General features: G+C 43.9%; 1 protein-coding gene across 1 annotated transcript in view; it reads right to left on the minus strand.

Annotated features, from left to right (window-relative positions):
• The window catches only part of ADGRF5 (adhesion G protein-coupled receptor F5), a 70,358-nt gene that overhangs the window by 36,814 nt on the left and 7,858 nt on the right, over positions 1 to 25,686 (minus strand). Inside the window, exons 2-4 of the mRNA XM_087817437.1 lie at positions 17,350 to 17,475; positions 11,344 to 11,398; positions 2,032 to 2,202 (exon numbers count right to left, since the gene is read on the minus strand). Of these exons, the coding sequence (XP_087673563.1) occupies positions 2,032 to 2,202; positions 11,344 to 11,398; positions 17,350 to 17,451 (328 nt within the window). The 5' untranslated portion in view covers positions 17,452 to 17,475. The remainder of the gene's footprint in view (positions 1 to 2,031; positions 2,203 to 11,343; positions 11,399 to 17,349; positions 17,476 to 25,686) is intronic.

The raw sequence follows: 25,686 nt of genomic DNA on the forward strand, positions 1-25,686 counted from the left end.
GAGGGTGACAAAGGCTACCATCACCAGACCACCTATCTCATTCCAGGTATTATTTGGTCCTTTACATACACTGTCTGGCCCTTAGGTTTTTTTGCTATTATTAAAAATGCCTTTCTTAACAACAAGAATGTCTTTCTTGAAAGGATCATATGGTAAGCTGTTGGAAGAATGCGCAGGGGGAGGAATGGGAAGACGTGAATGGAGAAGATTTGGGGGTGCTTAAGTATTAGTATCATGGTCGGTAAATCTAATTTTCATTATTCACCCACCCACTCCTCTCTGATGTCACCTCTCCCCAGCCTTTCCCACTGGTCCTGGGGTCCCTGAGCCTGAGGCTCTCTCAGTTAGCTATTAGGAAGGTTTCAGCCTTTCAACATGTGTGAATAACCAGTCTTGCTGGCAGGACAAATTAAACTTTCCAGGGCATTTGCATCTTAAAAGAGAAACTTGTTCATTGAAGTTGTAAACTTGTTAACCCAATTTGTAAACTTGGGTTAACAAGTTTCTAAAATGGCATAAATAGTGGAGCGCCTGAAATCACACCTCCTCCAATAGAACAAAATAAACCAGGGAGACTGTTAACATGTCTCTATTGAGTGTATATAACATTAGCTCACAACAAAACTCAAGTATTAACAAGCACAACCCGTTCAACATAAACGAATGACTTTTTTGATACTTAGTGGGCTATTTGGATGACTAGATTACCTTTCTAGTACCCACATAGATATCAAAGGTTTCCATATAAAAATGTTGGGGCCGTGGGTGTTGTGGCTCAGTTGACTGAGCGTTGTCCCATGCACTGAAAGTTTGCTGGTTCAGTTTCCGGCAAGGGCACATGCCCAGGCCGCAGGTTCATTCCTCAGTCAGGGTGTGTATGGGAGGCAACCGATCAATGTTTCTCTCTCACATCGATGTTTCCCTCTCTCTCTTTCCCTTCCTCTCTCTCTAAAGTCAATAAAACGTATTTTAAAAAATTTTGGAAAGCAAAACAAAACTGACTAAAAATCTATCAAATTATTAATTTTCCCCCCATAAATAGGGAAAACAGTTTTAGACACAGACCTGTGCTGAGTGGAGACATAGAAAGGTGTTTCCTATGTTGCTCCAGAGTAACTGGTTTTGTGAAATGTTCTACAGAAGAGCATTTCATGTTCGAAAATACATTTGAGAAACATTGTGGATGACTCACCACGCACACTGGCATTTGGTCAGAGAACCTTGTGGCAACTCACGGAAATTAATGCTAATGTAGGATTTGGTGGGAAATGGAATCCAAAGGGAGCTATAAGGCAGCTATTTCAGGTTCAAGCAGCATATATTTTAAGAACTAAAAATTAAGATGCATGAACTGGCATTGTGATAGAATATTTAAAATATGAGAATTCAAAAAGATTTTGAAAAATAAGAATTTTATTCTTGCCACCATTTTAGAACAATAAGGCCCAACATCTCAGTGCTTTGCAATTTACACAGCAGTGACCTTTTATAGGACAAGGAGCAGTCCCATCTCACAGCTGCTATGGCATAGAGGTGATGGTTCCCTGAGACACAGGAGAGCTAGCACAGCCTTGAAAGGGAGTCAGTGACCAGAAAGGCCAATTCCATAGCCTTAGAGGTCCTGCTGAATGCCTTACATGTGTTCCTATTTCCTGACCTATGATGCCAAAAAGAAGGGAACTTGCTATTTATCAAGCTCCTGAACCAGCACTTTCCATATCCACTGACTGCCCAGGGTAAAAGGATCCAGTAGTTTTCATGGCCATCTCTTGGGACCATTTTTGTGACAACCAACGAACAAACAAGTAAACATTTGATCACCATTTAAAATAAGCAAACTGGCAGCAAGTTTACTAACAGGGACATCATCTGGAAGGGACATCATTATGAAGTCATAAAATCACGTATCGGGCCCATTGAGCCATTTCACTTGCCTACTAAGTATAATTTGCTCTAATTGTAAGGAGCTCAGAAAGCCTTCCCCCTGATATGCCCAGTCCTCCATTCTAAAGCAATGGGTCTTTTACTCACCTGTTGTCACCTCTATGCTCAAAATGTTGGCAGCCTGGTCAGTGTCATTGCCCTGAATTGGAAAACTGAGGCTGTTCAAGTAAGCTCTGATCGGCTCCAGGAAGGAGGCATTTTCAAAACTGATCTCAATATCAACAGTGTACTCTTTAGCTGCAGGATGACTCGTGGCAACTGAAATGAAAGCATAGGAAGGCTGTGAGCACCTACCATCGGTGGTGGAGGGAGAACACCGTAGATATTTTCGCCCTTAAAGGTAGTGACAGGAACATGTGGGCGCTGCATACACCCACTTTTAAGAATTCCTAACAGAACTTTTTAGAGGAAAAGATGAGTTTGCATACTAACCACCACCAAGTCGCCCTCATGGGGCTTCTTCTCTACAACTCTACTATTTAAAGGCGTAAGGTAATTGATCTGTCTGGTCTTGGCGCAGTGGTCTCTGGCCATTTGAGAAATTCACAGGCTAAGCCCAGGACTTGTCTTTCCTCTCCATTCCCACACTCTTCTTGATGTCCAAGGCCAAGGACCTCCCTGTGGGGAATGGACTATAATGGACAAGAAAAGAAGCAGAAGGACCTAGCACGAAGGCTTTGGCAACAGTCTAGACAGTAAACGCCAAAAAACATCCTGACTCACCAGGATGACTCAGTATGTTTCAAACACCATTCAATTGACATGCGTGCATTTTGAGAGCTGGACTATGCAACCTTGAGACCTCTGAGAAAAGTCATCCAGTTAATTCCTTTTGCTCCTAGCCCATGCACATGACGTGGCTCTTTGTTTTCAGTCTGTATCTCCAGTGTCCAGAACACGACAGGTACTCAACAAAAGCGAAGTTGGCAAATTGGAAAGTAAAATAAAGGAGATCTTCAGCTCTTCATTGCTTTTCCAAATTGTCTCTAGCCTGATTGACTAACTATCATTTTAGATGCATCTGCCCCCCAACACATGCCCACTGTAGGCGGGGCAGACAGTATATATATATATTTGAATGTTCTTTCACAGTTTCCTGTATTACATCATGTCTGGCCCACTAGCTGTAAGCCTCTCAAGTGCAGGAACTGTTTCATTTCTCATGGCCTTACTCACTCCATCTGGCCTGGAGCTCACCGCATAATAAATGGGTGTCCAATCAAGTCTTGTTTAACCTGTAACTCTCTCATTTGAGTCACAGATCCACCTCTCTGTCACTGCCGGAATCTTTGGCTCATTCTTGGCCAAAATATATACCTGGAACAGAAGCCATGGACTTGGTCAGTAGCTAATGAACAACCTTCAAAAATTAGGAAAAATTTTTACAGATACATTGAGAAGGCAAGTTGTGGCCTATTTTATTTTGTCAGTTAAGTAAAGAAAAGATAAGTGGATACTTATAAAACTATTACCTTAAAATTCAATTACAATATGGACCTAAGATGCATATTTTACCATAGAGTTAAAATTCTATGTCTTTTTTCTGAAAGGGCAAAGAATGCCTCTCATAATAGTGCAAAATTTGTTTTCAATGTTCCAAGGATTATTTATGTGAAACACTAGAACTTACTCCTAAAATAGAGTAAGTTTACTATGGGAAATTCCAAATGATAAATGTTTATGGTAGAAAACTGTAATGTTAGTTCACTTAGAGTTGCAAACTATGTATGTCTTAGAGTGTTGGTTTAACTCATCAACCTTGTTAAGAATTATTTCATTTTTTGGCATTATTCAACTTAATATAATTAACCCAAACTGTAAAAATGTCTGTGTAGATTTTCTTAAAATTAAGCATGCATCTTAAGGTGTATTTTATCCTTATAAAAGTATATTTTCTACAGAACAAGTGACTTTAAAACCCAATGCAGAATTTCAATCTGTCATGATACTATGTTGTCTCAAATTTCCTGGGTGTTCTGTTTTTGGTGTTGTTTTTTTTTTTCTGATTCTCAAATGGTTTTGTGATGAAAGCAAGCTTCCTGGGGGCGGGGGAGGAAGGTGGAAAGCACTTATCTTAATTTATGTGAACCAAACTCTGGACACAGTATGCTGCCCACGGGGAACATTTGCAAGGAGGGTGTGGCAGCTGCCTGATATTTACAAAGCCAGCCTCAGAGCACATCTTTTTCCTGAAAAGCAATGCAGCGATGTTTACACCCTCCAGAGGACTCCTAGCTCCGGGATCCTCTTTGCTGTGGCCAGTCTGCTCTCCTCCCATGAATGTAAACAGGATTTCCTGGACCGGAGCTGCCTTTGAGATGAATGAGGCTCTATAACAATCCCATATCCCCCACTTCATCATCCGCCTGCTGCATCCCAGCGTCTGATCGCAACATAACATTAATGTCTGCCTGAGGGCCACGTCTCTCACCCGCCCCTGGGCCCACCGCTCTGTCCTCTTTGCAGATGTAATTGTAGAACGAGCGTGTGCCTGGAAAGCACACGGTGATTCATGGATGTCATCACTCCCTACTAAAACCAAGGCGGTTAGTTCTTCCGCTGAGATCTTCCAAGGAGTTGAGCCAAAAGCTTAAAATACTAAGAGGAAAGTTCCTGTGACTTTAACGAGTTCCAGTCGATGGTATTTGTGCAACTATTAATAAAACCACCAGCCTCTAAGGCCCTCTTTCCTTTATCCACCTTTTATGTTCTTCAATAACTTCTAAAGGAGTTTCAGAGTAACACTCAGCTGGAGTTCAGTTCTCAGAGACTGATAAGGATGGGAATCTTGAATAGAGACAGAAACGTCATCTCCTTAAAAATGGTCAATTCTTCCAAACAGGCTCAAAAACACACCATAGTCACTCAGAAGGCTATAAGCTTGCCATTGAGAATGCTCTATTCCAGTGGTGTCCTCGCCCGACTGATGATTATACACATCTAAGGAATTCTACACACAGATATTTTGGAGCTTTAGCCCACATGAGCCAAAGTAGAATCTTGATGGGTTAGGCCCAGAAATCTGTATTTTTTTTTCTCTTCAGTTCCCATTGGTGTTTCTGGTGATCAGGCACGTTTGGGATCTAACATTCTAATTCAAATGAGAAAACTGAGAAGGTGATCTTGGAGAACCAATATGAGCATGTAAGCTTGTTTTCAGCTTTTGCTTGGATTTTTGTTTTCAGCACTGTCTGCTGGTGCTCCTATAGGGGCAAAAATTGTGCGGTGCAGTCTCCAAGCATACTCACTTACTCTTATTTTTCCTCTTTTGCCTTGAGGGAGCCGAAACTTGCTCATCTCTTTCTTCAGCAACATCGAATAGATCCCAGGTGGTCATAATGAAAGTAACAATAATAATAGCACTTGCCATTTGAAATTGCACGGTGTGCAATTCCATTACCTGTGAAGTCCCAGGGCCGTGAGGACAGTATGCAGAACCCCATTTTGCAGATGACAAAACTGAGGTCTAAATGGTTGAAACCATGTGGACAATAAACCTTAGAGCTGGGATTTGAAGCCACGTGTCTCAGACTCCAAAGTCCATTTTATTTTAATCATACCCTGCCATGACTCAAACAGATGGGGACAATGAAAGTGACCGTTTTGTAAATCCTAAAGTACCATAAAAATATGAGGCATTATTGTTAAATGTGTTTTTGGAACACGGTGTGCAATTCCCAAAGCACGTTTTGAAATAAAACTCAAAAGCAAAATTATTAATGATAAATGGAAGAATGCTCTAAAATTTTGTTCAGTTTGATTCAACTAATAAATGTCTTAGAAATCCACAGTGAGGAAAAACACAGTGACCCACTGCCATTGACACTCATGGATTTTGACACTAACCCTTGCTCCATTGGTTTGTTCTTTGATTTACTGATTTATAAGTAACTTCACTATTTATTGAGTGCCTACCTCCCAGGCACTGTGCTCAGTGCTAGGGACACAAGGCATACTGTGCTCACAGTCTCAGACAGGCCTATGGTTTGCTATAGAAATGCCAACCCCTGCCCCTTCCCATCCCCCAAACCTGAGGACTTCAGAGTTTGGGAAAGTGATACTCTTATCCTGCCTCAGGTTACAAGGGACCAGGCAGGACAGAGGACTGTTCCCCCACCTCTCTGTGGGTGGCTATTTTATAGGCCCTTCCACACTCCTCTGCTGCCTCTGGACCATCTGACTCCAGACAGTTTAATGTGTTTTCTTTCTCTCGGGCTCCTTTACCCTGGTGCTGTTTGTTTGAATTTTTCTAACTCACTGATGCCCCAGTGGAAGGTAGCACATTCCAGGAATGACCCATGTCACAGATGGAGGCCTATCAGCAGGCCCAGGAGACACAGACCAATCAGGATTTCCCCTCTCCTTCCCCAGAAATCACTGCCCACCACACAGCACTTATCTTAAAGAGACATTTCTGGAAAGTTGGCCACAAACTGCAACAAGCAGTTCTGTTTCAATCACAGCTGCTAAAGCAAACAATGCTTCTTTTGCCTGGCAACTCTAATAGGAATTATGGCTTCTCAAAAGTTGGAGCCTAAGTAGATCCATAAATTAATCTCGCACTTGCAAAAGAACAAAGGTTGCTAACTTCACCCAGGAAAAATGAGGTTGAGTGTGGCTTTATCTGACCAAAGAGGCCAGTGCTTCTTTATCACTGGATTTGGCTCTCCTGTTTCTCCCCCATAGTTCCATAGCAAGTAAATATTAGGAGATAGCTGTGTTTCTGCTTGTTTTTCTGTTTTCTTGGCATGTTCTAGTAGGTAGCAATTTGGCAGCATCATAGTCAGAGGATCCTATTCTCCCTTTAGGTTTTAGAAAGGTTTGTTCACACAGGGCTAAATCACCAGCACCCCGGCTGTGGCTTCCCTGGCAGGAATGGATGGAACAGAGGGGGAAGCACTGTGTCTTAACACTGGGCTGTGAAGTCTGGGGAAATGAATCAGTTCTACTGACTCCTCATATACCCAAAGCATCAAAGTCAGCCCCATATAAAGTTCTTTCCCAAGTACGATGAAGACAGTGGTGCCACTGCTCCTTGCTCTACAAAGCAGTTCCAAGAATCATGGAATGGAATCTCACAGGCCAGAAACATATGTTGAGAGCTATGACTCTTAACGGTGAGAGTGGACTTAGAACCAGCGAGAGCCTTCTTATCTGGGCAGACATTAACTTCTGTGAGCCACACTTTGCTCATCTGTAAATCAGGGGTATATTTCCTCTGCAGAGTTGTTGTTAAGGAATTGGGATACTGTATGCAGACTCCTAGAAAACTTTCTGGCTTATAGCATCCATTTTAAAATAGCAGGTAGAAATAATACTGATCATAAAAAAATGTAATGAGCCCTGGCCAGTATGAATCACTAGGTTGGAGCATGCTGGTAGGTCAAGAAAAATTTGCTCTTTCTATCAGGTCTCACCTTTGAGAGGGTTAAACAAACAAACAAACAACAATAACCAGAAATTAAATGAAAAAAGCACTCCCAATATTAAAGGTCAGCCCTGAAACCAAACTCAAACACCACACCAAGAGCATCCAGCCCTCTCATCTTGCTCTGCCACCACCATGGCCTGCTTGGAGCACTAAATGTCACATGTTATTACAAGAGAGATTAAAGCCATGAAAACCCTCAAATCTGTTTCTCAGCCTGGAAAATGTATAGCATCTCCTGGACCCAGATCAAAAAGGGCCAGCCCACTCTAGCCGCAAGGGCGGCCAAACAGCCAGCAACCCAACTTGGTAGGAGCCTCGCTCTAAGTAGGTGTGGAAACGTAAGCACCTCCAGCACAGGGTTAGGACATCCTGGATCTTCTTTGTTGAAATGGTGTCTCCTATCCATCCTTCCTTTGGAAGCTGAATTAAAACCAATGGGGACTCTTCAGCCCAGGGCCGAAGACACATTCCCAGTCAAGCTTAGAAACCTGGTGGGGACAACTTCACAAGGAGACATATTTGTGTGACTTCTCACCAGTAACTTTGACTTTCAGTTCCCTATGAAGATTACCCTTAAGACTAAATTTCAAGCTTATTGGCAAACCTCCAAAATACGATTTTCATCCCAACTCCGGTTTCTACCTATGGCCTCCACATCCCCCAGCCACCCAGGTTCGTGCTCTCCTGGAATGTCACGTGGACCATCACTGCCCCTCACCCCCACATCAGGTCTGGGTCCAGGTCCCTTTGACGCACTTCTCAAAATGCCATTCGTGTTTCCTTTGTTCCTTTCCTGAGCCTCCTCGCTGGTCTCCAGGCCCTAACCTCCTCACATAATGCACTCAGCCAAACCATCTGGCTAACTTTCACTTCAGATGGCTTCTATCAGTCCCTTCTCTGTGCCGGCCTCTCAGCCAGTCTAGAATCTACTTTCTGGTGTCATCACGACCTAATTCTGGATGCTTCCACTGGCTCTTATTTCCCTCTGCTCCCTACATAGGCAGATCCACACTTATTCCTGCCCCGACCTCTGGGCTTCTGGGCAGGCTTCTCTTCCCCAGCAGAGTTTTGAAACTTTTCTTAAAATGCTCCTTCCTAAATGATGGCACCCACCCTCCTGCCATCAGTGGTTACGTGGAACCTTCTCTGTACTACGGATATTTCAGGCTCTTTTTAATACAGTATTATTTTTACAAATAAATCAATTGACTTTGTTTTTAATTTAAAAATTATTAAAACAAACAGAAACAAATAACCCCCAGACAACCCCATTAACATTTTAAAAACTAATATGTACACAATATTATTTAATTCTCTCTACAACCCTGTAATGTGATAACATGTGTGTGTGAGTGTGATATATATGTGATACATATATGTACTGTATATGTAAACATTATTTGATATATATCTATATGTATATATGTGATTTTGTGTGATAGATATGATATATGTGTGTGTGTGTATCTATATGTACATATATGTAGTATATACACAGATGTAAATATATATCAAGGGCCTAAGAAGCTATATAACTGAGCCAAGTGACTTAGGAAGAAATCCATAGTGGGTTCTGAGAATAAATATGAGCATTGGTCCTACCTTTAAAGACAATTCTACCCCAAACCCTACAGACTTGGTCCAGTGTCTCAAAAGAAAACTCCTTTGAGAATTCTCTTTCTCTCAGAACCACTGCTTGAAATTTTGTCGTTAAGGCTCCAGAAGGGGAGCTGCGGGTATATGTGAAAGAGAAGACCACTCTGCAAATCGGAGCCCAGGGCTATCACCCCCCTTACTTAACACACCAAGCAGAACAGACACCTTCGTGGAGCATGTGCTGCGTGTCACCCTCTGTTGCCGCCTCTCATAGTCTTCCTGGGGACTGACGCTCTTAATTGCAATTCCCGTTCCGAGTACCTGCGGCCTAAGCGCCCGGGCCTCTCCATGGCCATTTCTTACTTCAGTGATTTAGTAAAAGTGCCGGGGCCAATCCATCTTCTGCAGATGGCAGGTTGAGTGATTAACACATCCCAAATGACTGTGGAGGTGCAAGAGCACAGAGGCCCACACACAATAACTGGAAAAGAGGCTTTCACGGCGGTTCACCATCATGATGATTGCTTGCAATGAAAGCGCGCCTGGGAAAATTCTGGAATGCCGAGCCCTTAGCTGTGGAAGTGTTGCCTCCCCGAGGGCTCCCCTCCCACCTGTTGCCCTGGGTCATGAACAGCCTGCCTCGGAAGCTCAGGAAGGCGTTGCCACCTGCCCTGAGGAAGCGGGCAGCCTGAGCCCCAGAAGGAGCTGGCAGAAACCTGGGGCTGCGACTCACCCTCCAAGGCCTTGATTTTAAAAAGAAAAGCCTTTCGAAATGCTGCACAGGGACACCCCTGTCCCTGTTCCTGACACAGGGTGCAGGAAGGGGGGGGGTAGACGTAACGATGCTCTTTTTAAAGAGCAGAAAGGGCCTGATACAGACCACTTTAAGCAAGGAGGGAAGAAAAGGGGCGTGAGGGGCCCTCAGGGACAGAGAACAAGGCTAAGACAGAAGCAGAAAGAGAAGAGAAAGGCAAAGAAAAAGGATAAGAAAAGGAAGGGAAGGAAAAGAAAATAATCAGTGGGATGACCCTCCAATGAGGCTTTTGAGAGCTTAATAAAATGTGGTCAAGTTCTCGTTTCACAGCAGTGGGGTCTGGTTGCTGCCCTGGGAGGGGCTCTACCAGGCCCGTCTCCCCTCACCTCGGGGCAAGCTGCTCCCTTTGGCAGCCCAGCATGTCTTTCAGACCACGGGAGCGAGTAGACCAAGTCACAACACGCCTGGGAAACGATCCAATCACAATGCTGCAGTTAAGTTTTACCTTCTACACAGTTGTTACAGCCACGAGGCCAGCAGACTCTCAATAATAGGAATGCACCCTCTGAACTCACAGAGGGACAGCTATGACAGAGACATGTCCTCTCTTCATTTGTTCACTCATCTATTGAGAGACCGGGCCAGCAGCCAGGCTACAGAGAGGAAGAGTTAAGGGAGCTCATGTCTACTGGGGATGACAAACAGGAAGCAAAAGAATTACAATGCACTGGGACGCTGTCTCGCTATGGAATGCATCAAGGGCAATGGGAACCCAGAAAAGCAGCCCCACCCTGTCTGGGGAGTCTATGGAAGGCCTTACATGGCAGGAGCCCGTGTGAAGTGAGACTTAAGTCAGAGTCCCCTAGACAGGCAAAGGGGGATGGTGGGCAGGGCACCGGCTGTGCGAAAGGGAACAGAAATAGAACATGTGGGAAAAGCATGCAGGGTCCCGTAGGACTCAAGCAGGTGATTGGGTTTTACCCTCAAGGCAATTGGGACCCCATGAAGAATTTTACGCAAGGAAATAAAACCACTGAAAGGTTCCTATGAGAGAAGTAGGAGAATCTGGTCCTGGGAAAAACCAGCCTGCAGACATATGCTGACACCTGCCCGGGTCCTGCATGTGGAACGGGACCCCAAGGATCATTGTCCACATGCGTGTTCACAGCTCTCACCTGCCTTCAACCTTGCAAAGGGCAGAGCCCTCTGTTTTCTGGATCACTTTTTAAAATATAGTGGGGAAATCAGAGTGGGAGACAGGGGAAGGACTTGAGTCTAGTGGCTGAGTTGATACACAAAATAAAGTGATAAGTGAGAACAGAAGAGGTTAAAAAAAAAAAAGGCAAGAGGAAAGGTGCTGATGGAGAATAGAGACACGGGATTTTTGGTGGTGGAAGGCAGCTGAGGAGACCTGTACACATGAAGGGAGAGGAAAGGGGGATTGTAATGTTGCTAAGAGTCATTCAATGCCATCTGATAGAGTAGAGAATGGAGTTCCTTTGTAATTACTTCCAGATATTGAGACTGAATTACGTGGATCACAGTGTTTTGAGCAGTTTGAGCAAATGTCATTTGATCAACTCACTAGAAGTGCCTGACAAGCAAAGAGTTTACATACCCGCTCGTTTCTGCCTTAGTGGCTCCTCCCCTTCTAGTTCATGTTCACGGAGATTCTGAAAGAACAGTTTAGAAAATCGTCAGTTAGTGGTAGAGATGTCTTTCCACTATGGCCTTCTGCTCACATGCCCCAAAATGTTAGAGCTGAGTCTCACGCCCAGTGGGTGCAGGGGAAACAGCAACTCAGTGGTGGGGAAAGTGACTTGATGTCAACTCTGTGACCTGGGAATTCACTTTTTATAAACCAGTCTCTAGATCCTGGAGCGGAAGAAATCACGGTATCTGAGTTTCTCAGAGTTCCTGCAGTTTGAGTCCTGTCAAGAAGTATAAATTATGATGTTCTCAATTCGTGCTCTCTGCCCACAACTGGAACCCTGACTCACTCCAGTGACCTTTTCGACAAGTCTCACGACCTCTTCTTGGCACTCATTTGTCCCCACACCAGTAGTTCTGCAGCATTAAAACCATTTAGATTGTTCACACTTAGAAATTATTTTCTCCTTCCTGGGTCCTTTTTCTTCCAATGGTTGCTTTCTGTGGCAGGGGGCCTGAGAGCCAGTTCTAGAGACAGATGCTTGGGTACAAGACCGTGCCACTTATTAGCTATGTGACCTTGAGGAATTTACTTATCCTCTCTGAGCCTCAGTTTTCTTTTCTGTAAAATGGAATAATAATGGCATTGACCTTATGAAAATGTTATGAGAATTAAGCAAACTGCAATGTGGCACATAATAAGCTTTTAATAAACATTAGTTATATCATATAGTACAATAGTTAATAACAAGGACTCTGCAGACATTGAATTCAAATCTGAGCCCTGTCATAAAATGGCTGCGTGACCTTGGGCAAGTTACTTAACCTCTCTGTGCCTCAGTACTCGCCTATAATATAGGGATAAAAATGGCTTGCCTCAGGAGGTTGTCAAATGCTTAATAAATGTAAAGCACTGAAACTAGTCTTGGTGACATAGTAAATGCTATTCTGAGACAGGGCTTCACATTGTTCTAGGGGCACCATTCATTCACATGGAACCATCTTTCTGCACACTGCCTCTTGCTGCATCTTTATAAAGCTCACCCCCTGTCATCATGTGGCTTCTTGTTTAAGAACTGACATTGATTGGCTTTGCTGTTGGGATCACTGCCAGCTCCATAGCTGGTAACCACACTGTGATCTGAAACAGGCCTCCCAGCTCATGCCTGCCTCCAGGGGAGTTTTTCTGTGATCTACTTCCTAATCCAAACTCCCTTCAGGGTTCAATAGAAAAGCCCTACCTTTATGAAGTCTCCCCAGATAACTCCTGCTCACAGAGTTGGGTCCTTTACCATGAACTCTACACACCTATGAACCTCACCTGAGGCAGAGCTCATCCTGCTATCTGTTGTGTTTACTATTATTTTCTAGTTATCTCACATCACAACAATAACAAAAGTAATAATTCCTAAAATGTATTCAACACCCTGTGCCTGATACTGCTAAGTACTTGATGTGTGCCAACTAATTTAAATCTCAAGACAACCTAAAATACCTGTGTACCTGACAGTTCATAAATGTTCTTGAAGAATGAATAGAGCAGTGATGGGTGAAGACTGGAATTTCAAAAGCTCAGTTGCTATTTGTTTGCAGTGAGGTTATTTCAGCTGTACCGAAATATGCAGGAACCAACCCAGAAGGAGCAAAGTCAACACCCAGGGCTGGTTCCTGCCCAGCTTCCCCCGGAGCCTGCTTTGGCTCTGCGCCCAGGCGGAGGGGAAGGGTCTTCCGCTACATTCCTGCCTCATCCTCGCTGGGGCCTGAGGTGGGGAGCGGGGAGCCATCGGAAGCTTTCTCTGTCTACTCTTCACGGGCTGCGGTTGGGGGACTCAGCCTGGGAGTAGGTGACCACTCACTTTGGTCAGCTCTCCCAGGTCGAGATTTTATTTTCTCCATTTTTCAGTGGGGCTAACGAATTGAGGACTTGCTGCTGGCAGTTGCATGCTAAAATTAAGATACATTTCCATTTTCTCGAGCCAAGTATTTGAAATCTTTGTGAGCATGAGGGTAACTCGCCTGTCCTCCCTGCAATCTGACTTGGCAGGTCTGGGAGGGCGTGAGGAGAAACCTGCCTTTTTAACCAGCACATCCCTTAATGGGAGGCCATCCTTTGAGACACGCTGCTTCTTAACTATTCCCTGAATCTCTATGGTGATTATCTGGAACTTTCAGAGGACATCTTTACAAAGTGCTGCTTCCACAACTCTGTCACCTACTGTCTCTCAACTGTCCAATGAGGACTCACAACTTCTTGTGAGAATAACCTACGTTTAATTTGAGCCCTGCAATCATTGGGGAAAACGGAGGGAAAACAGTAGAAAGCAATAAAACCTCTGAGGAATTCCCCAGTTGTGGTGGTGACTACCCTTGGCCCTCCCAGATCTGAGAAGGAACAGAGAGCTGGCTGCCAAGTCACGGGGCCTGGACTTCAATAAGGCAAATGCTGGAGTCACACCAAGAACTGAATGCCACCGCCTCCGCTCTTCCTTTTTGGAAAAGCCGTGCACCCCCTCTAAGCCTCAGCCTCTCCACTGTGGGAAACGATGCGCTGGGGCACACCGATTGCCTGCGCAGTCCCTGAGTGTGCCCGTGTCCAGCACGCCTGGGGCTTGTGGGGGGCGGGGGGCAGCTTCACCCTCCTGAGTCCTCATGTCACCCTAGTTCTGGGACCTCTGAGACTCCAGAACTCGCCTTTTTTCTTAAACTTTGGGTGCTGAGGAGATCTCATGAGGGAACACAGATCCTGCGAGGGGCTCCCGGTGCTCAGCTAAATATTAACTTCAGACAAGATCACAGAGCCTCCAGCCGGGCCTCCCTCGCTTGCCCATGAAGAAGTACCCAGATGGGTGTCTGAGTGACAATGGCCAGCTCCCCAGAGGGGATTTCCTGATGGCCAAGCTTCAGCCAAAAGACACAAGGTCACTGATTCCAGGAAACACCCCACCTATTGGACATGATGACTTCACAAATAACCATGGTGGTGGGGGCAGTGGCCTGAAGAGGGCATGGACAGTCAGTCAGGAATGAGACATGGTATTTTATGGGTAGAAAAGAAAATTCCCATGGAACCTGATGACAAGGTGGTCCTCAAAGGTCCCAGTTGTCGCCAGATCTCACCCCTCCTCATAAAGGCCCTGTCACTCACTCCTCTTTGCCTTGATCTGGAATCCGAGATTTAAGATCTTTGCCTCCATGTTAAATATTGTCTCAGCCAGAGTCCTGTTGGACCGTCTCCTCACGGAGGCCTATTAACACAGACTTATTTGTGCTAGAATAGTCAAAATGACTACTAGATCTTAAATACTTGCTCTGTGTGAGAACATGTAATCCTCCCGACCAACTGATGGGGAGATACTATTTATTTTCATACATTTTTTAGAGGGAAAGGTTAAGGGAGATATAGAAATGTGAATGTTTCCAAAGCTAGTGAGGGTCAGACTCAGGGCTGAAGCCACAGTTGAGAATCTACAGCTGTACTGCTGAAAGTATGGTCTTTGGAACAGGAATGAGGGCAACTTGTTAGAAATACAACATCCAGGACCCCAGCCCAGACTTCCTGAGTTGAAATCTGCAGTTTAAGAAGCCCCAGGTGGATTCATGCACACATCGAAGTTTGAGAAGATATGTGATCACACTTCAACAGCCCATCACCCCGTATGTGCACACCCATGTTCACAGCAGCTTTATTCACAATAACCAAGAGGTGAGAGCACCCCAAGTGCCCATTGATGGATACATGAGGAAAGAAAACGTAGGATATATATATACAATGGATCATTATTCAGTCCCAAGAAAGGAAGGAAATTCTGACGAATACTACCTCACAGATACATTCTTAGGACAATATGCTAAGTGAAATAAGCCAGTCACCAAAAGACAAATACTGTGCAATTCCACTTACATGAAGTATTTAGAATAGTCAAAATTATACAGACAGGAAGTAGAACAGTGGCTGCCAGGTGCTGGGAGGAGGGGGAAATGGGGAGTTGCTGTTTAATAGGTGTAGATTTTCAGTTTGGCAAGATAAAAAAATTCTGCAGATCGGTTGCATGACAATGTGAATATACTTACAGTACTGAAATACACATTTAAAAATAGTCAAAATGTAAATTTTATTTAAAAAGCTACAATTTAAAAAAAAAAAGGTCATCACCATGTGTTGCATCTAACATGATAGAAAGTCAGCCGTGGAGGCTGGGTGGCAGCTTAGGGCAGTGTAAGCTCATATGCAGGGCTCAAGTGCACCTCTCCAATGGGCGTCTTTGGCCTTTGGGCTGTATGAAGATATTATATCTCGAATGCAGATCAGGGGAGAAAAAGTGGGACTCTTTGGGGTGGGTGACCTTCCAGGAAGATCAAGTTCAAATTCTCCTAACAGCTCTGGGAGGTCTGGGGCTGCTCTCCTGACAGCCTGTGCCACCAGGCAGATGGAGAGGCTTAGTTAGGGCCACTGCGATGAGGGCCAACCTGGCACAGTGGGAGGGCACTGCTGCAGCAGTGAACACTAGGACACGGAGCAGAGGTAAACTAACCCCATTGCTGCGATCCCCTCGCTCTCTGGCTTTCCCCTCTCATGGCTGGGGTAACTAGAGCTCTGCAATGGCCCTGTGAATCCACGGGAAACGTAAGCATCTCCCTCCTCTCTATATGAGCACACTGCTGCACATGATTGCCCAGGTTACACAATGCACACCGGAGTTTGGAAGAAGAGACACACAAAGTTTACTGCCCAAGTCATGAGAGATATAAAGAAAAAGACAAAGAAAACCTAGGTGAAACCATGAAAGACACGAAAACAGAAAATAAGAAGTGCATAAAGTGAAAAAACAAAACCTGAAAGCATTTTAAATATGCCATTAATGTGAATAAATTATACTCCACAAAGTCAAATTTACTCAGATTTGACTTAAAAGAAAAAAAAGTCTTAAACACATGCTGTTTATAATAGGACTATTAAAGCAAAGTGATATATTAAAGACTAAACAAAAAATAAGGGACAAAGATTAGGCAAACAAAAATATGAAAACAGGTTTGACAATTGGAAAGAAGACAATGAATTAGAATTAAAACTAAAAAGTGCAAAACACAGCAAAAAGAGACATTCCTATGCTAAACCAACCAATGAAGCCAGAACAATGGTGACAGACTAAATAAAATATGTACTTAAATAATCAGCGGAACAAAACATTACGGCAGGAGAAATAGCAGTAGCAAACCGTGCTATAGCATTTAATGTGTGCCAGGCCCAGTTCTGGGGCAGCTTAGAACTAATTTAATTCTCACAGAAATCATAGGAAATCAGAACAATTCTTATCATTGTTTTACAGAGGAAGAAACCGAGACACAGAGAGAATTACATCAGTTTCTCAAGATTTCATAACCCCTAATGCTGTCTCTGGCACATGGAGTAGGCTAAGGAAGGAATAATCCAATAATATCCAAAAAATAATAATAATAAGGGAGTACTTATCACCCCTTTAGTTAAGGAGTTAAGGTAAACTCCCATTAACTTCCCAAAGACAAAACGACCTGGATAATTTGTCAACAAAAAGATTAGATGATATTTAAGGCCCCTTCTGCTATATCAATCTGTGATTATCACACACAATTAACACCTTTTGAAATGTGTTCTAGTCTGATGCTTAAGTTAAAATGAATCCTTTGAGAACACCTGTCATTCTCAATCCTCAAAACCAACCTTACTGCCATTGCTGTCAGTTTCACGGAGTAGAGCTTCAGGCCTAGAGGTGGCAGTTTAGTTAAGGAGGGAAGCCTGGGGGTGTTCCTTTGATTTCAGAGCAAGACAAGTTGTAACCCAGTAGACACACTACTACGGGTTTATCACTCCCTACCCCCATTTACAACATTTTCTCAAAGGCCTTTAAAAATTTTTAAAGCAATTTCCGTCTGTGATCTTCCCAGGAAATCGGAAAAATGGGACAAGGTAAAATACAGCAGCCGTGGATTTACTCACCAGAGGATGAACAATAGACTCTAAATCCAAGGTCATTGTAACTCGGGAAGAATACATCACAAGGATCACGAAGCACAACGTGGCTCTCCTTGGATATTTCATTTCTTCAACTTTGAGTTGCTTTGCCTGAAATGGAAATGTGATGGTTTAGAGATAGAGCAAATCATTTATAAAACACAGAGAGCTCGGCTGGCGTGGCTCAGCGGTTGAGCATCGACCTATGAACCAGGAGGTCACAGTTCGATTCCCCATCAGGGCACATGCCCGGGCTGCAGGCTCGACCCCCAGTGGGGGGCATGCAGGAGGCAGCCAGTCCATGACTCTCTCATCATTGATGTTTCTCTCCCTCTCCCTTCCTCTCTCTGAAATCAATAAAAACATATTAAAAAAAGGGACAGAACTCGCAAACCCTATCTCGAAGATAAGACCACAAAAGGACCTTTCGACAGAGAAAGAAGAAGCATAAAGGTATCCACTCTGGAGCACAGTCTCTGCTCCAGACTTTGGGTGAGGAAACGTCAGGAAAGATGAGTGTTGAGAAGTATGGAGGATGGCACCTGTAAATAGGACAAAGGTGGCAGACTTCGGGGTGCATTTCCTATATACAAGAGGAAGGAGAGAGAGAAGGAATGAGAAAAGAGAGAGGGAAGAGAGGGAAAGTAAGAAAAAGGGAAAGACTATTCAGTAAGAAATACTTTAAACATTGGGATCCAGTACACATAATACATGAACAAAAGGATTCCGAGATTAATACTTAACCTTTGCTACATGCAACACTGATATTTTCAATTCTAGTCTATCCTAACTTATTTTTTCTTTTAATTCTGGTAGCAACTCATTAAGTTGATGTCATGACCCATAAGTATGGAAAATCCTAGACATGAGTCATAAAATTATAAGTTGTATTTCCCTGCACTATTGTTTGTCCAGGGGCTATGCCTAAGTATTGATTTTTGATAGCTATCTTTTTATAATGCTGGTAATAAAAACAAAGTTTTTTGGTGAGCAGATTACTCACTGTGGCATTTAAAAAGTATCAGATGGAAGAATCCCAACCTTGTGGGTCTGAGGACCAGAAGAAACTACCTTGTTGAAGCTCCTTTCCTTACTGACTTTTCTATGTCCATGTTTTCGGAAAAGAGCACTAGACTAAGAGACAGGTATGGATTAGGATCCAGGATCGCTATAAGCTAACTGTGTTTCCTTGAAGAAGTCACTTATCTGAGTTCAAATCCCCCCATTTGTGAAATGGGGATAGTTATAACTCCTCTAACTCTCTCGCAGATAACAAAAAGCCGTGAAGAGCTCCAGGGATGCAGTCTGCTGCGGTTTTCACCCTGATGGCTGGAGGAACCCACAGGGCAACCATCAGGAAGGGCAGGCCTTGGCCCAGGCTCTGCAGGGAGCGCTAGGCGACCGCGGCCAGGATAACCCAGAAATGACCACCAAGGCTTCCAAGCTGGGGAGAATTGTGTTTCAATCACCAGCTGCTGGCTGCCTCCTTTTCCTGTACCCCCATTGCCAAGAGGGACATATAAGGCCCTGAAAAACTGACCAAATTGGCAATCCTGGCAGTCAAATGTATTTTTTAAATTCTGCAACTCGATGTTTTCGGGAAAATGCTTTGCAATTTGGGTAAAGGAACAGATATTTGAAACCAGATGCGTCTACTGTGGGGAAATCATAGCAACACATTGCTCAGCTCCCTACTGGAGGCTGTTTCTCCCTGGTTGAAAGGAAGTGGGCTTTTGTGGATATCGGGCAGGCTGATTCAGCCTGGTGACAGCAACTGTGCCTGCCATGAATTGAGCGAGCGTTTAGGAGGCAACTTAATTTTTTTCAGGCCCCAACTTAGTGCACTGTACTGGCTGGTTCCCTACTGAGGCAGTTAATAAGGGGATTTAGTAACTGAATGGTTACTTAGTTTGTGACACCAAGGGAGGGACTCAGGTATAAGACAGACTCAAGCCGGCTCCATATCTCCCACCCTTTCTCAATGGTGGCCTTTCGTCCAGTTGGTAAGAATTATAATGTCCCTAAATGGTTACATTTGGTCCTTTCGTATCAGCCACCAGCCACTACTGTCCATTGTCTTCATCTTCGCCCAGCCTCCCCAGGACAGTTCTTGATTAAGTCAACATTCTTTTCTCAACGAATGTATTTGGTGAAAACAAAATCGCAAGTCAATAGAAATAGAGGTGTAGGAAGAGTTTCACCGTGGGGAGGTGTTCTGGATGCAGGAGACTGATAAGAGCTGCATACGGTCATCAGGTACACAGCAAGGGTGAGGGGTTCCCACCAGAAAGGAGAAGGCCACCACTTTAAGAGAGAGGTCATTTCAAAATATGTAACAATCAGTATGTCATGGGCCTGACTAATCGGAACAGTAGTGCCAGCTGAAGATCAGTTCAGCTTTTGAGGTTGCTACTACATTTTGGGGGGAGACCTAAAGGCACACTTTTCTTACCTAACCCTCCAGCTCATAGCTGTTCTTGTCTGTGAGGAAGCCAGTAAAAGCTGTTTGATTTGGTTAATGGAGGCAAAAATCCAAATTTATCCAATTTAAAGCAGAGCATTATTACACATTCAAGGCGATGTGTCTTCAGTAGGGCTCCCTTAATCATAAATCCCCTAGAAGTTCATGTTTACTACAAATTCCTGGAGTAAAGGACAGATAATTGCTAAGAGATCCAGAGATAAACAGGCAAAGAGAGGGAGAGAGAAAATGATGTGATATCTGTCCCAATTTCGTTCTCTTTTAAAATGATAAGTTCTGAACATTCTGTACCAAAACTCACCAACCTGTGTGAGCCGACTATTTCTTAGAAAAAGCTGGGAAAGATGATCTCACACCCAGTCCTAACCCTGTGGTGATGAACAATTTCCTGGTCTCCTCTGACTCTATTTTCCTGTCCGTGAACTTAGAAGGAAGGGAGAGGGCAGTCAAGCACCCTGACGTCATATGCCAGGAATAGGTCATCGGGATTCTCAGCAGCGTGGCATTTGGAGGACGGGGCCTGGTTTCCTTGGAGCAGTCTACAAGGACATTCTCCTGCAGAGTGATTATGCACCAGGAGCTGTTATTGTGAAACAGTCCTGAAACACGTCAAGAAACCGGTCTCCCAAATCCGAGAAACAGCTAGTGCTGAAGATCAACTGCTCTTTTGAAACCCTTCATCAGCCTTCACCTTCATCAGACTTGCAGTAGGAAGATGCAGAGTAAATGGGCTTGTGTACCTTGCAAGTCCAAAGCATGTTCACAAAATGATCTCATCTACAAGGTCATCATCAAATTGTGATTCCAAGCTCTTTCTAAATAGGATAATAGTGGGATTCTTTCTGGAAATAATTTCTTTTCTACACCCTACACAGCTCTGCCTTCCCATGCTCTCCTGGGATCCTCGGCCCCTCTCCCTGGGGGTGCCCAGCCTTGGTGCTCTCCTTGGCTCTTCTTGGGGAGCCGGTAGGTAAGAGGTGAAAATGAGCCCATGTTGGATCAGCCCCTGCCCGGGGCCCTGCTCCTGGCTCCAGCCCAGCACAGGGCCCCTCCCCAAACATTGAAAGGTACTCCCACCCTGGAAGAAAGTTCCCTGGAGCATTTGTATGTCATCTGCTTCAGTGGTTTTTATCCCTGGCTGTGCATCAGAACCATCACCTGGGGAGTTTCTTTTGTTTGTTGTTTCAATACTATCCCAGGGCAATTAAATCAGAATTTCTAGGGCATGGGAGCTGAGATGATGTATCCATCCCAGCTGCTTCTGTTGCATAGGGAGGTTTCAGGTCTCCAGATCCACAGCTTCAGCATTCCATTGCTCTTTCCATATTCCCCTGTATGCTCCTGGTCCTCCCCATCACCAGCCTGTAGCTCTCTCTCTGCTAAAGAAACTATGTAGAAACAAAATCTCCAGGGGGACGCAGTTAGGAGGCAGTCAATCAATGGTGGATGAATGAATGGATTAATGGGAGTATCACTCAGAGGCGATCTACCCAATAGTTATGAGGCAATTCAATAGCCTATATGAGATATATAACAGAAGCCACTAGTGGCTCATGGGACTGTGAAACACACCCTTTGGGCTGCTTGGATCCCTCTGAAACAGAGACAGCTGCCTCTGCTTATGCTTCGCTTTACCTGAAATCCTTGTGTTTTAATCTCAGATAGTATCCAATGTGTTTTACACTTCTGAACCAACAACAAATGCAGTCTACTCTTTTTGGCCCCAAACTGTGCTATGTGCCCGGCCGGCGTCGCTCAGTGGTTGAACATTGACCTATGTTCCAAGGGTCACAGTCCGATTCTCAGTCAGGGCATATGGCCAGGTTGTGGGCTCGATCCCCAGTGGGGTCGTGCAGGAGGCAGCCGATCAGTGACTCTCATCATTGATGTGTGTGTCTCTCTCCCTCTCCCTTCCTCTCTCTGAAATCAATAAAGACATATTTTTTTTTAAATTATGCTATGCGTTCACGAATTGAAATTAGCCATGGTCCTTGCCCCCAAGAAGCTCTTACTCTTATTGGGAAGGCATGAAACATGCAGTTAAAGAAACAAAGACTAAAAGGAAAACATAAGCTTGAAAGACACACTTTTACTAAATGCCTATTATGTACCAGGCTCAGTACTTAGTGCAATAAATACGTTCATTCACTTATTTACCTCTTACAATAACTCTGTGAGGTGGGTGTTTTAATCCTAATTCACAGATGAGCAAATAAAGGCCTAGAGAGGTTACAGAACCTATCCTGGCCACCCAGCTAGTAGGTAGCAGAGTCAGATCCACCCCCAAGTTGGTTTGTGGCCAAAGTGACTTGTAGTGTGCAAGTGATAAGCATGACAGGAGCTGAGGACAGGGGGAAGTTAGGTGAGCCTTGGAGTGATCATTCACTGGCCGGACCCTTAAGGATGGGCAATGCTTCAATGTCTAATGGAGAAAAAACGTTTCAGGCAGAGAACAGCATAAGCAGAGGCAGCTGTCTCTGTTTCAATGGGAATAAAGCCAACCCAAAGGGTGATGGTTAGCAGTCCCGTGAGCCACTTGTACAAGTTCCCTTGAGCGACTTGTCCAGCCACTGTGACATGGGCTCACCCATAGCCCTCGAGAGGGCATTGTTTTCCTGAACAATCATGGTTACCAAAAAAGGCAGAGCTATTTAAAAGAGTATGGACTTGATGGCCTTAGGCTCAGGTGATTCCCTCTTTCCTGTAGTGGAAAGAGCAGCAGCTTTGAAGCCAAACAGGCTTGTATTCTGATTTCAGCTCCACCACTTAATAACTATGGGCGAGACATTTAACCCCGCTGAGCCTCAGTTTCCTGACATGAATGATGAGAGTCACAGAACCTGTTTTGCAACATTGTCATAAAGATTAGAGATCATGCCCAGGAAGCACAAAAGTGCTTGCTCATAGTTAGGATTTGATATGGGCTGAGTTGGGTCTTCCAAAACTGGTGTGTTGAAATCCTAACCCCCAATACCTCAGAACGTGACCGTACTTAGAGACAGGGTCTTTAAAGAGCTAATTACGTTAAAATCAGGTCATTAGGGTGGACCCTAATCCAATATGATCAGCGACCTTATAAGAAGAGGAGATTAAGACACAGAATTGCACAGAGGAAAGACCATAAGAAGATACCAGAGGCAGATGACCATCCAAAAGCCAAGGAGAGAGGCCTCTGAAGAAATCAACCCTGCAAACACCGTGATTTTAGAATTCTAAGCTCCAGAATGGTGTGAAAATTAATTTCTGCTGTTTAAGCCAACCAGTCTATGGGGCTTGGTTGTGGCATTCTAGAAAGCTCATATAGAATTTAAAATATATTACCTCTTTTAATATTTTATCCTTTTAAAAGACTAAATGTGGCCCTCCGGTCTGTTGCTCAATATTTATTGTTTATTCTGGGTATGTTTTTTGAAAATTGAAAAATGGATTCGTGGTATGTCTAGATAAAGCATAAAAACATACAGTCAGAATTGGAAGACAAGTTAGAATTCATCTCTGGTTCAAGCCCCTCAACCCCTGACACACATACACTCTTTAGTTTTTCAGGTGAAAAGACTAAGGCTTAGTAAGGTCTTGGTGTCTCAGACACAGCTGGGTGTTGAGTCAGGACTCAAGAGATCAACCAAGGATTCTTAAAATTCTAGACAATAATATTATCCTACAGTCAGGCAAGCCATTTATGATAGGATTATGGATAGTAATTGTCAGTGATGATGATGACGACGATGATGATGATGGTCCCTGTCATTTACTGGGATCTCACTCTGCTCTAGGCATGGTGCTAAGCTCCCTCCAAGGTTTATGTTATTTAACCCTCTCAATGATCCTATGGTACCACTAAATTATCACTATTTTTCTGGAAGGTTAGAAGGAAGAATAACTCTTCAGGGCCACACAGCTGATATGTGGTAGTGGCAAAATTATAAAGTAAGCAATTTATTCTACTGAGGGAAAGGTACCATTTGGGTTACGAGATCTTCTTGGTGGGATATCAAAAAGAATACATAGAAAATTTTCTCTATATGGACACTAGGCCAGGCAACTGGAAACATGAGTTCTAGCCTCACCTTGCCAATAATTAGCTGGGTGACTTAGGGCATGTCACTTTATCTCTCTGGGTCTGTTTTCTTATCCACAATGCCAGGGAGTTGACTGCATTCAGGGATTTCAAAATTGGGGTTTAGGAGTTGGCCTCTGAAGGAACCATTACTGTTCAAAGAGTCTAAAATTCTTCCCAATTTTTCAAATCCAGTGTAACCACACTTAGGCAACCCACCTTTGACAACCCATCTCTGACTTACTGCACAGTTCAGGCCTTCACTGCCTGTCATGCACACCATTGCAGTGGCTTCCATTCTTTCCCTCTCTATCTCATCGTCTGTGAATGCAAGGTTCATCTTCCAGAAATACTCTTCTCATGTGTTATCCCCTGTGTAGCTCCCCACTGCTTTCAGAATAAAGGCAATCACTTTCACTGATACTCAAGGCCCTCTGTGACCTGAATTGTATTTTTTAGAGCTGATACATTTAATAAGCATCCATCATATTTTCATTACTGAAGCTGGTTGCTTTTTCATAATTTAAAATAGTGCAAGAGATTTTCCAGTGTTCATGCAAAAGTAAACACACAGAAGCTAATATTTGAGAATTAATTTGAGTCAGAATGTGTGTGTGTGGCCGGGGAGAATAATTATTATTGTCAAAATATTTTTCAGTGTTTGACAAAACCAAAATAATCGGCCATTTTTGTGATTTGTTAATCTCCACCTTTTCCTGCCCCTTAACCCGAGGAAAATCACTGCATATTCAAATTCTATCCGCCCTTCGATGCCTAGGCAAGAGGCTGCCTCCAGGTACCTGATCTGCTCAGCTGTAAACAGTACCCACTTCCTCTAAGCACCCACAATTTATCTAAGCTATTAGCCTTCTTCCTTGCATTATACTTATTGTTGTAACTATTAGATGGAGCAGATCTATTTATCCCCTCACCCAAGTATTCATTCACTAGACAAACATTTATCAAGTCCTGCTAAGTGCCAAGGTGTTCTGCTAAGTGTGTGGGAAATAGCAGAAAACAGGAGAATGGCCCCTGTCCCCATGGAGCTTAGAGTCTAATGGGGTAGGTGAGCTTTATTAAAGACCAGAGAGCCCCACTATCAAGTACTCAATTTATTGTTTAACTAGGACTGTGAAAGTGCTACCAAGGAGAATAATCACAGTACTAATATTTGTTGAGCATTTACTATGTGCCAGGTACTGATCTGAGCACTGGCTGCATTAAAATTTTTAATTCTCACAACAATTCCAATAAAGTGGTTCTAGAATGATATCTAATTAATAGTATGATGTTAAATTAACTGAGCCACAGAGTGGTTAAATGACTTGTCCCAAATCACACAGCTGGTGGCAAAGCCAGAATTTGAACCTTGGAAGTTTAACTCCAGAGGCCATCATTTTAACCACTGTGCTGAACTGTCTAGTAATGTCTATTAAGAGAAGAATGTGACCTAGTCTTGGGAATTTGTGGAAGGTATCCCAGAGGAAGTATTTAATTGAGCTGCAAGCTGAAGCATGAGTTGGTGTTAGCTAAAAATAAAAGAGGAGGTTGGAGGGTGAGGAGGAAGGAGGTTCCAGGCAGAAAGAAAATCATGTGCAAAGGCCTTGAGATGAGAAAACACATGGCACAATCAAGGAGCTGCAAGCAAGCCAGAGTGGCTGGGACACCCAAAGGAAGCAGAACACGGTGTGAGATGGCGGTGGTGAGGTGAGCAGAAACCAGGCAGACAAGCCTTGTAATTGCAATCATGGGAGAGGGTAAGACTGATTAAGAGGATAGTAGA

Source organism: Miniopterus natalensis, chromosome 5 (assembly GCF_054644295.1).
Source record: "Miniopterus natalensis isolate mMinNat1 chromosome 5, mMinNat1.hap1, whole genome shotgun sequence".
Lineage (NCBI taxonomy): Eukaryota > Metazoa > Chordata > Mammalia > Chiroptera > Miniopteridae > Miniopterus > Miniopterus natalensis.